The sequence below is a fragment of the Eschrichtius robustus genome, chromosome 12, assembly GCF_028021215.1.
Source record: "Eschrichtius robustus isolate mEscRob2 chromosome 12, mEscRob2.pri, whole genome shotgun sequence".
In the NCBI taxonomy this organism is placed as follows: Eukaryota; Metazoa; Chordata; class Mammalia; order Artiodactyla; family Eschrichtiidae; genus Eschrichtius; species Eschrichtius robustus.
This window is the reverse complement of record NC_090835.1, coordinates 39,713,268-39,726,129: the sequence shown is the minus strand read 5'-3', so window position 1 is coordinate 39,726,129 and position 12,862 is coordinate 39,713,268. Positions and strand designations below refer to the sequence as shown.

General features: G+C 40.5%; 1 protein-coding gene across 1 annotated transcript in view; it reads right to left on the bottom strand.

Annotated features, from left to right (window-relative positions):
• PRKAR2A (protein kinase cAMP-dependent type II regulatory subunit alpha) overlaps positions 1-12,862 on the bottom strand; it is an 83,087-nt gene that overhangs the window by 36,201 nt on the left and 34,024 nt on the right. Inside the window, exon 2 of the mRNA XM_068557448.1 lies at positions 5,213-5,248. Within this exon, the coding sequence (XP_068413549.1) occupies positions 5,213-5,248 (36 nt within the window). The remainder of the gene's footprint in view (positions 1-5,212; positions 5,249-12,862) is intronic.

The window sequence follows — 12,862 nt, the reverse complement described above, 5'->3', positions numbered from 1 at the left end:
ATCCAGAAATGTGACTCACTAAAATGTGTTTGTGAGAGAAAATCCCCTCATTTCTACAAAGAAATGAGCCCAGATCCTGGTCACAGGCATGAGGCCCTGTGCTGTCCTGCCAGTGCCCATGAAGAGTTGATACAGCCTGGGTATATTAGTCAGCTAGGGCTGCCATAACAAAATACTACAGACTGGGTGGCTTAAACAACAGAAATTTATGAAACAAAAGGGTTTTTCTTTTTTGGATGAAGTTTTTTTTTTTTTAATATTTATTTATTTATTTGGCTGCATTGGATCTTACTTGCAGCATGTGGGATCTTTCATTGTGCCACGTGAGCTTCTCTCTAGTTGTAGCGCGCGGGCTGCACAGCGCGTGGGGCTCAGTAGTTTTGGCACGTGGGCTCTACAGTGCGTGGGCTTAGTTGCCCTGTGGCATGTGGGATCTTAGTTCCCCAACCAGGGATTGAACCCACATCCCCTGCACTGGAAGGAGGATTCTTAACCACTGGACCACCAGTGAAGTCCCTGGATGAAGTTTTTAAATTAACAGAATCAAACTAACATTTCAAACTGAAAGACAGTTATCACTAATTTAGAACTATGTCAAGAAAACTGCCTTTAAGGAATTTATGGACTCTCTTCATTTGATGCATTTATCACTTGATGTAGAGGGACTGTTCTGCTAGAAGGATTTGGAAGGCACAGCTTTTCAATTCCAGTGATTTGCAAGGGAGAGGCAGCATCAAGGAGGGGAAAAGCTCATCTTTGAAGCTACACTCACTGGAGTCTGAGCTTAGGTCCATCTATTGCTCACTCACTATTTCTCTACGTCCCCAGTCCTTGGTCTCTTCAATGCTAAGAGGGGATAACAATACTAGAACCATGTTAAAGGGTTAATAATAGGAGGTGACATTTAAACATAAGGCCGGGCTCACAGGAGACACTCAACAACTGTTAGCTCTCCTATGCTGCTTTACTTTCCAGATTATTATTCAGTCAGACACCCTGAGTTGTTGAAGTCTCTTCTGCAGTGTTTGACACAGCACATGTCCTCACACAACTAGTTTTAGCTGAAATCCTTGGATCACATCAGGAGCCCATTCCTCAACTATCTTTCCAATTTTATTTTATCTCCTCTCCTACAGCCAGAGCAGCCAGGTCCAGTTTATCCCCCTTCAAGTTCTTAAGACATTCTTCCACCTAGAATGCATCCCTCTTGGTACTGGCCAAATAGTAACCATGTTTTTCAACTTCCAGTGCAATTTCTGCCTCCCTCCAAGAAGTGTCTCTTGATTTTTTTTCTGCCTCCAGTAATTTCTCTTCCTGATTCCTCAACCCTTCCTTTGTTCCTTCCTTCTGAAGAATGCGAGTGAGCAATACACAAAGTAGCTTTGGTGAGATATGGGAGCAAAAGTCTGACTAGAATGGGCTTAAGAGAGAATAGAAGAGAAACTAGAAATATGGACAATTCTTTCAAGGGGTTTTGCTATAAAGATATGGAGAGAGAAAGGGTGGTAGCTAGAGAGGGAAGAGTGATTTTTTAAAGTTTTATTTTTAAGAATGGAGAGCCAATGATATGTTTCTTTGCTGAGAAAAATAATCCAGTTGAAGAATAAAGATTATGCAGGATAAAGAACAGGTAACTGCTGGAAGGATGAAGGGTTGAGATCTAGTGTACAGGTGGACAACTGGACTCACAGGCAGATTAAGAAGGATAGATGGGGTGGGAGCCTATGGAAATTCTCTTCTGTTACTTCTGTTTCCTTAGTTAAATTGAGAGGAAGATTATCTGACAGGAATGAGGATGGGGGAGGAGGTGTTGGAGGTTTGGAGAGAGAGAAGAAATGAAAGACTTACCTAGGAGAACAGGGGCGTGAAAGAAGTATAGAAACACAGTATGATTGCTGTCATCAAGAGCCTACTAGAAGTTAATGATCATGAACTGAACTAAGATCAGTCAACAGGAATGCGTATTTTCCCTCAACCAAGTACAGCTGTAGTGCAGACACAATAAGTGGAGAATTGGGTTTAACCACAGTGTGGTTTAGCCAAGAAAATAAAAAGGGAAAAGTGAATTGAGGGAAGGTGTCAGGGAGTGGTTATAAGCATTGATCAAGAAATTTAAGGTTAGTAAAGAGGAAGCGAGAAAGTGAGGAGACAGGATCAATGAGTTGTGAGAGCTGGAGTGGGACAGCAAAGGAGCTGTTAGAAGACAGCAGGCAGTGGTGGGAGACTGGGATCACTGCTTGAGAATATGAAGAGTTGTAATGCTGGTCCTACCACAATACAACCATGGAAATGAGTGGCTGAAGTAGGGTGGAAGACAAGAACCTTGGAAAAGAGGAGGTCAAGGAATGGAAGAACCAGACTGGAAGGATTATCTATGTGGAAATAAGAAGGAACAACCTGGGGGTTATTAGAGGACAAAAACAAGGAGGGGCAGTGGCTGGTAGAGTATAATGTGAGGTTTGAAGTAGAGGGTTTTAGGGAGGAGGGAGAGAGAATGGCCTGGAAGCAACAATGAGGAACAGTAGAGATATTCACCCACCTCCTGTCAGTGTTACAAGGAAGGTGAACGAGAAATGAGCCATTTGAAAAGCCTGCAGGGCAGGCCAAGTTTCAGCTAGATCAGGAAGATGAAGACTGCACTCAGAGAACAGGCTCTGTTCTCTGAGTTTACGGATTTAGCTGAAGACTGACCAAGAGTTCCAGAGGGTATAAGAAAGCGCACATAGAGATGTGAAGGGTAGTACTTAGGAACCATGCTACCTGTGGGCACTTTATCACCTCAACTGTTGCAAGTTACTTAACCTCTGCTTTTCCCCAAGTTTCCCTATCCATACAATGGGATAATCATAGCATGTATCTCATAGTGTTAGTGTGAGGATTATATTCAACAATACAAGGCAGGCATTTAGAAAGACCTTAAAAATGTGCACCTAGCACACAGCCTGCACTCAAAAAATGTTAGCTATTGCTAACAAGCTATTTGCTCTCCTGCATAATCATTTTGGACTCTATTAAGAATCCTTTTTTTTCACTTAACATTTGAATGATATTAAAAAGTTTTAACTCTTCAGTAAGATTGTAAAAGCTAAGGGTAGGGATAATACCAAGTACTCATCTGAGTCCTCCACAGAGTTCAAGGACTGAACCACATTGACGGAGAGGCTACGCAGCAATTCATCTGTGACCGTCTGTGACCTCTGGAGGAGATGTCACTGCACTCTCCATTCCCCAGGCCTGCCCTACAGATGTCAAGAGCTATTACTAATCTTTGGGTAAAAAGGGGTGCAGGGATGAACAGAAACGGGAGATAGTAGCTCATGGGTCTCATACTAGCCTCAATTTCTATTCTATTTCCTCTCTGTAAGGCTTTTTTTTTTTCCTTTTTGGCTGCACCTCACGGGATGTTGGGACCCCCCCAACTAAGGATCGAACCCGTGCCCCCTGCAATGGAAGTGCAGAGTCCTAACCACTGGACCACCAGGGAAGTCCTGTCTCTGTAAATGACTTTCTATAAGTAACAGCACATTCTTCAAACTCCTTTCAACAAACTTTGGTGTACAACCTTACCAAAAACTTTCTGAAAACATAAATGAGCAGATTTTCTCAAAGAAAATGACTGAGGGATAGGAAAGAGATTCTGAGCCTTACCAGATGTTAGGTCATATGACAATTTAAAGTCAAGAAACCTTCCCAGAACAAGGGGATATGAAAGAATGATGTGACACATACAGCTTGCATAGCAATTTTGAAACACATAAACATCCCAACTGTACAATCAAATAAACTCTACATGTATCCAAAAGTCAAGCATCTTATTATAAGAAAAACTTTCAGAAAACATATTTATCAGCTCTATGAAAAAATGCGGACCTTCTCAGCTTAGGAATAATCATGAAAAAAAAAAGAGATGTACATATAGTCAATAAATATTTACTGAGTACTTGCTCTGTGCCAGGTAGTGTTCAAGGTACCAGTCACAGATCAAAATTTTTGAGTCAATAAAAAACAGCAAAATTAAAATAAGTAGCACACCAACCTGGAAAATTTTGTATTAAAAATTTCAAAAGGTTAAAGATCATGATAGGGGCTTCCCTGGTGGCGCAGTCGTTAAGAATCTGCCTGCCAATGCAGGGGACATGGGTTTGAGCCCTGGGCCAGGAAGATCCCACACACCGTGGAGCAACTAAGCCCACATGCCACAACTACTGAGCCTGAGCTCTAGAGCCCGTGAGCCACAACTACTGAGCCCTCGTGCCACAACTACTGATGCCTGCACACCTAGAGCCCGTGCTCCGCAACAAGAGAAGCCACCGCAATGAGAAGCCTGCGCACCGCAATAAAGAGTAGCCCCCGCTCTCCGCAACTAGAGAAAGCCCACACACAGCAACGAAGACCCAACATAGCCAAAACTAAATAAATAAATCAATCAATAAATTAAAAAATAAAAATCATGATAGAAATTTATTCACACTTACAAAAAATAATCTAGACCACAAAAGATAAAAGGGAAAAATATCATCAAACTAGTCCCATACAAGAAAATAAAATAGATTTCCCATATTTGGAAAATGTTCATTTTTGGTTAATAATCAAAGGAATCCCAAATAAAACAATTTGAGGTATATCTTACATCTAAATTAAAGGAGTATGTTTGTAAGTCAACAATATAAAAATATATTAAAAAAATAAATGAAAGGAGTAGGCACTGCCTATGTTAGTGAGATGGTGGTGGAAAAGAGGTCTTTGCAGGGTGTCTTTCTCCCTGTAGCCTATTTTGTAGACTATCTCTAGTAAGCAATACACAGAAAAAGCCAAGGCAACACTCAGTCTCTGACCAGAGAACGCTACTTCCAGCACTATTACTGAGGAAGTAATTTAAGTGGCTCAACAATGTAAGCAAGAAGCTAATGGCAAGCATAATATAGAATGCCAGAAGTAGTAATATGAAAAGTTGTTTTTAGAAGCCATAATTATGAACGTGGAAAAATATTAATGACACAAATGAGACAAACTGATTATAGTAATATAAAAATAAGTACATATATACTCAGAACTTAAAATGAAACAGAATGAAGGAACCACAGGTAATTTTTATAATGTTCTATAATGCTATCAACTTACCTTTTTATTAAAAAGATCACTTTATTTTTATTTACAATAATCCCATCTTAAAATAGCATTTCAGTAGTATGCTATGAAAAAGAACACATACCTGATACTCGCCGATCAAATCTGTTAGGAACTGGAACTGCAAAACAAAGAAGCAATGTTTAGTCATCATTATATCACATGACCCCATCTTTATCCTCCTTTTTTGCAAAGATCTTTGACAACAGAACTAGGAACCTGAATACCAAGTGGTGGATCAATTCATATTCTTCCATAATCAACCAGAGACAGTGGTTCAACATGATCACATAAAGACAATATAAAGAATAATATATGTCTTTGAAAACAAGCTCTTTATAACTTCAACGTGGGTGGCAATTTTATTTCTGTTCACATACAAGTTCCACCTAATTTGTATCACAGCAAATGAATAAGAAGTCTACTAAATTTACTGGTAATTTTATGATATAAAATAGTTAAATTTTCTTCTTTTAAAGATAATCCCAAGACCTGCTAGACCTGCATTTACACTTCATTTTAAAATAACTTGGGGCTTCCCTGGTGGCGCAGTGGTTGAGTGTCTGCCTGCCGATGCAGGTGACGGGGGTTCGAGCCCTGGTCTGGGAGGATCCCGCATGCCGCGGAGCGACTGGGCCCGTGGGCCACGATTGCTGGGCCTGCGCGTCTGGAGCCTGGAGCCGTGCTCCGCGGCAGGAGGGGCCGCGGTGGTGGGAGACCCGCGCAACGCGATGGCGGGTGGCCCCCGCTTGCCGCGGCTGGGGAGGGCCCTCGCACGGAAACGAAGACCCAACACAGCCATAAATAAATAACTCTATAACATAACTTAATGAGGGACTTCCTTGGTGGTGCAGTGGATAAGACTCCTCGTTCCCAATGCAGGGGGCCCAGGTTTGATCCCTGGTCAGGGAACCAGATCCCACATGCATGCCGCAACTAGGAGTTTGCATGCCCGCATGCCACAACTAAGGAGCCCACATGCCACAACTAAGGAGCTGGTGAGCTGCAACTAAGGAGCCCGCCTGCTGCAACTAAGACCTGGTGCAACCAAATAAATTAAAAAATAAATATTTTTAAAAAAATAAAATAAAATAATTTAATGAGTATTACACTAAAATAGAAAATTAACCATGAAGTTATACTCTCCCTCAATACAGGTGGGTTTTCTCCACCCACGGTCACTGTATTAATCAGAAAAATTGATCACGTTTTTAGGTTAAAACAAACAAAAAAAGTTTTTTTGCTAATTTTTCCTACTTTTCACCTATCATTCCTTATGTTTGATGGTTTTCTAAATTCTTACCACTGAACTATATCATTTAAACAAGGTGGAGGGACTTCCCTGATGGCGCAGCGGTTAAGAATCTGCCTGCCAATGCAGGGGACACGGGTTCGAGCCATGGTCAGGGAAGATCCCACATGCCGCGGAGCAACTAAGCCCATGCAGCCTGTGAGCCACAACTACTGAAGCCCACGCGCCTAGAGCCCGTGCTCTGCAACAAGAGAAGCCACCACAATGAGAAGCCTGCACACCGCAATGAAGGGCAGCCCCCGCTCGCTGCAACTAGAGAAAGCCCGCAAGCAGCAACGAAGACCCAATGCAGCCAAAAATAAATAAATTTATTAAAAAAAATAAACAAGGTGGGGTTTTTTTTACCTTCAAACATTAATCTGATTAATTTTATTTTAAAAATATATAAAATATGCCTTATAACGCTCCAAAAAAACAGAAATTTGAGGATTAGTGAAAAACAAATTGAAGACGGCTCAGAGAGCCAAACTCTAATGCAAGGTCTCTGAAACAAACATAGACCCAGGAGGGAGGCAAATGCTCATTCATCTTAATAGGATTAGGATTATCTTTTTGTGCAGCACAGGGTCAAAGTCATGTTACTGGAACAAATAGGCAAATAGTCAAAAGAAAACCCCAGCATTCCTGAAAGTACCTACAATAGTCTGTCACTACTTCCTCAATAAAAAGTGGATTAGTCAAAATTAATCCATCCACCAGGAAAGGAAGTGATTCAGTTCAACAAATATAGGTAGAGTACCTAGTACATGCCATGCACTACAGTAGACAATTTGGGAGACATTAGTAAACAAAACAAAGATCCCTGATTTCATGGAGCTTGCATTCTAGCTTGAGAGATGTGGGAGAGTTTCCTTTGATCATTTGAAACACATGTGCTTGTCACTCAGTTAGACGGATGAAATGTACACCAGCATAAGCCCTCAACCCAGGCCTCATGAAATTTCCATAATTAAAACCCCATCAAACATTAGTATACAACCTAAAATTATAAAGTACACAGTGAAACAATTTAGTATGGGTGCTATCAGGGGATACTTCAAACAAAGGGTTAGATATCAAGATTATAGAACTATCATAAAGAAAGAACAGTGTGTTTAAAACAAAGACATAAAAGAAGGAATCAAAATTTTAAAATGCAAACTTAAAATCAATACTTTCATATATCATACAAAAAAGACAAAATGATTTTTTAAATTCCTAAAGCACTCCCTCTGTGAAAGAGTTCAAAAGTACTTTAAAAAAAAAGGTGACTTGCAGTGTAAAATGTAATTAAAAACACAAACATGCTGCCTGATAAATCTATGTGTTATTTCATTTTAAATTATTACACATCTTATAAGCTTTTATAGGGCCAGAGGAAACAGCTGCAGTTGGAGTAAGATACAATGCCAAGGCACAGAGAATGTAATTAATGACTACAGCAGACAGAGACCATCTATTGTAATTTCACCACTGCTTAAATAGCCCAAAACAGAGCACATCAGAGTTTATGTGGGTCAAAGTATTCAACCAGTATAAGTATGAGAAAATCTTCCAGCAGAAAACAGTGCCTAAAATGCTCTCCTTTTCTATTATAAACAAATACATAGGGAATAGGAAGACTTAAAATTTAGGTTACCTGATCTGAAAACATGTGCCTCAAAAATATTAACAAATGCAATCTCAGTGGAAACTAAAAGTCATTATTCCTGATTAAATGAACTCATAAATGCTGACATACCCTGAAATTAAAACATGGTTCTTTGAGCAGGTAGAATATTTTATGTGGTGAATATTAAGAACATGCTGGAGAATTTGAAAACATTTCCCAAAGTCTCTATTTTAAACTGAAACATGATGGACAAGATAAGAGAATCTTCACTATGAACATGGTAGGATACGGCATAAAAACCTGGAGAACAGGGACTTCCCTAGTGGCGCAGTGGTTAAGACTCCGCCCTCCCAATGCAGGGGACCCGGGTTCGATCCCTGGTCAGGGAACTAGATCCCACATGCATGCCGCAACTAAGAGTTCATATGCCACAACTAAGGATCCGGCAAGCCACAACTAAGGAGCCCACGTGCCGCAACTAAGGAGTCCTCAGGCTGCAACTAAGGATCCGGCAAGCCACAACTAAGGAGCCCACCTGCCACAACTAAGACCTGGCGCAACCAAATAAATAAATATTAAAACCAAACCAAACCAAACCTGGAGAACATAATCCAAGCACAGCTAGGGCAGGGCAAAGCTCAGGACTCAAGATTCTACAACTGCTGTGGTAAATAGGCACACTCAACTTAAAGCTGGGCTGGTAGGATGTTAGCAACACCAGCTATGTACAGAGGCAAATAACAGAAGCAGGGCATTAATGAGGGCCTTGTGTTTGGAGGACCTCAGCATAGTAAAACATAGCACAGCACAGTAAATCTCAAAAGTGGACTACAAGGCAGCTGTTAGGGCAGGCCCATTTAGAGTCGTTAATCACAACAAACGGATTGCCAGGAAGGGCTGCCACCAATGGGTGGCAATTGTGCTGGGCCTCCGTAGGCGGGGGTGAAAGTGCATCTCTGGGCAGATGAAATAGCTTGAAGAAAGCCCCAAGGGCAAGAAAGTTTTTGGAGAGTGTAAATGTCCCAGGGTGCCTGGAAACATAGATGAGGGAGAAGCAGGGTGTCAAAGGAGGAACACTCAATGATGCAAGAAAAGTCCAAGAAAAGTGCCGAGTAACCCATTTAGGGTTCTGAGACCCAATCAATAAACTATGGGACTCGTTGGTTCACAATTAAGAAAAAAGACAGAGAAGGGAAGGGAAGGAAAACAGAGAAGACAAAAAAAATCCACCATGATTTCACACACAAATTCATTCTGCTTTCTCTATGGGTCAGAAGAGGGAAAGAATGCTACTATTCTTTCTTTTTAAATTTTTTTTTATTTTTAAAATTTATTTATTTATTTATTATTAATTTTTTGGGAGTATGGTTGCTTTACAATGTTGTGTTAGCCTCCACTGCACAACAAAATGAATCAGCCATACACATACAGATATCCCCTCCCTTTTGGACTTCCCTCCCATTTAGGTTACCACAGTGCATTAGGTAGAGTTCCCTGTGCTATACAGTATGTTCCCATCAGTTGTCTATTTTATACATAGTATCAATAATGTATATGTGTCAATCCTAGTCTCCCAATTCCTCCCACCCCAACCCTTTCCCCCTTGGTATCCATACATTTGTTCTCTACGTCTGTGTCTCTGTTTCTGCCTTGCAAATAAGATCATCTATACCATTTTTCTAGATTTCACAAATATGTTATTATATGATATTTGCTTTTCTCTTTCTGACTTACTTCACTCTGTATGACAGTCTCTAGGTCCATCCACGTCCTACAAATGACCCAATTTCATTCCTTTCTATGGCTGAGTAATATTCCATTGTATATATGAACCACATCTTTATCCATTCCTCTGTCGATGGACGTGTAGGTTGCTTCCATGTCCTGGCTATTGTAAATAGTGCTGCTATGAACACTGGGGTGCATGTGTTTTTTTGAATTATGGTTTTCTCTGGTTATATGCCCAGTAGTGGGATTGTTGGGCCATATGGTAGCTCTATTTTTAGTTCTTTAAGGAACCTCCATACTGTTTTCCATAGTGGCTGTATCAATTTACATCTCCCACCAAGTGTAGGAGAGTTCCCTTTTCTCCACACCCTCTCCAGCATTTATTGTTTGTAGATTTTTTGATCATGGCCATTCTGACTGGTGTGAGGTGATATCCCATTGTAGTTCTGATTTGCTGCTATTCTTTCTTCACTTTTTCATTCTGTAGAATCTTGTGCTGGTTAAACTAGGTACACGGTCATCAAAGTTTAAAGCAAAAGCTCCAATGGTGTGTTTGCCTTGGTGTGGTAGTTTCTGCTGGTACATGTGACCATGTGCTGATAATGAGGCCCATCCCATTGAGCCTTTTCTCTAGTCTGTCCAACAGTTGATATCCATCTTCCCACTATCTACCTACAGAAAACTCCTATCTGACCCTGCTAAGGCTTCTAGTTATATAATTCACATACCTACTTCCTTCCAACACCAAGCTTCCCAAATGAGCTGTTTTGTGAGTGGACCATTCTTTTTTTTGAGGCTTTTGCAACCTGGCTTCCAACTATTATTAAAGTAGCCTCTTATTGTAGTAAATCTGTTATCAATTGTATACCAGTAGTTAAAGGATATCTTCCAAATTTAGCCAGGAATTTTTGAATTTTACTAAATAGTATTTTTAGTTATCTATAGAAATGATAACATGATTTTTTACTTTACCTATTATGATGAATTATATTAACTGGTTTCCTATTTTTTTAAATTAATTAATTCATTTATTTTTGGCTGCATTGGGTCTTCGTTGCTGCTTGCGGGCTTTCTCTGGTTGCTGCGAGCGGGGGCTACTCTTCGTTGCAGAGCGTGAACTTCTCATTGCAGTGGCTTCTCTTGTTGCGGAGCACAGGCTCTAGGCGCGCGGACTTCAGTAGCTGTGGCACACGGGCTCAGTAGTTGTGGCTCGTGGGCTCTAGAGTGCAGGCTCAGTAGTTGTGGCGCACAGGCTTAGTTGCTTCGCGGCATGTGGGATCTTCCCAGACCAGGGCTTGAACCCATGTCCCCTGCATTAGCAGGTGGATTCTTAACCACTGCGCCACCAGGGAAGACCTAACTGGTTTCCTATTATTAGTTTCCATAGATCATGCTTATGTTTCTGAATAAAACATACTTACTTGTTAGAAAAATAAAGTAGCCTCTTCTAAAATCACAACTTTCCTCTACATTGTTATTCTATATTGATTATTTCCTCTATCCTTGAACTAAATAAAAATCATTCAATATTGGCTGGTGCCAAATACATATTTATTCATTCAACAAATAATTACTGAGCCCTTCTAGGACAGGCACTGTGCTACCAGTGGGGAAATAAAAGTGATTCAGATATGGCTCCTGTGCACAAAGATCTCAGGAGCTAGCTAACCAGTGACCCAAAATAATCATATCATAATCATAACATGTGATATATACTACTACAAAGGCAAGTATAGAGTGCTCTGTGAGCACATAAGAAGAGTATGTAGAGAAAGTGAAGGAAGGTCTGGGTCTACAAAGTAAGGTCTAAGCACGGTTGGGATGGAGTTGAGTGAACCTATGATTTCAGGAAATGAAAGAAGTATGATATGGCATGAGCAATGTGGCAAAACAGCACAGAGATGAAGGTGAAGAGGTGAGCAAGGCCTATTTTGGAAGTCATGCTGTGGCAGGGCAATATTCAGAAGTAATAAACTAGTTATTTCTACGTATTTTCTTTTTCCTCCAGCTGCGGGAGAAGAGCAGGAACAAAAAGTTAAGTACCTGATAAAGAGTTCCTTGGATGTGACTGCAAAACCAGAAGGGAAAATCTGGAGAATAATGAACAAGACTTAATGAGAGATGAAGTATTAACTGGAAGAAGAGAAAAGAAAGGATTACCTACCCCAATAATAGGGAGTGTCAGGAAAGTCCTCCAGTATAGAATACCTACCTATCTTCTTGCTCCACTGATTCCCAACCTGGGGGCCCTCTACTTTCCCACAGTCCAGAAGACCTATAAGACCACTGGAGAGAGGATGGGGGCTTGGACACCCCCAAACAAGGTGGAATGGAACAGAACCACTTGGAAATGTTCCCTGTGAGTGGATCAGCTATGGACACAGCACTTCTGTTACAATATGAAGAAACTGGAGCGAAGGGAGTCATCGCAGACTGGATTTTATAAAGATCACTCTGACTGCAGCTGGTGGAGGAAGGAAGCACATTGGCCAGAGATTTACAGAAGATTAAAATCTATGCAGTTTAAGGATAAACTCAATGTTTGCACAATAAAAAAAAAATCAAATAAAATTATATACCTACAATTATAAAACACAAAGTATTCAATATGTGTATCATTCAATCTATAAATAAGGGTGCTGTCATGGATACCAAAATCATACAATGTCAGAGTTGCAAAGTATCTACAAATTCATCTAATCTGGCCATGGCAAGTAGGTTTCATCTGACATGAAGACTCTAATTGATGTCACTGGTCTATCTGAATCATCCTGACTCCCTCCTTTCTTTCATTACTCACATCTACTTCATTAATAATTCCATCTGTTCTCCCATCCACTTTATTTCTTGAATCAGTCTACCTTTCTCCATATCCACTGTTACCCTAGCCTGAAGTGCATCATTTCTCGCTGGGATGATAGCAACAGCCTCCAAACTTGTCTTCCCAAGGCCCATCTTGTTCCACATCAATCTATTCTCCACACAGTTATCAGAGTGATCTTAAAATTTTGGAAGAAAATCTGGCAGTTTCTGTCAAAATTTTAACTGTGAACTGTCTTTGACCTAGTAATAATTCCACTTCTAGGAATATGTTTTATATATAT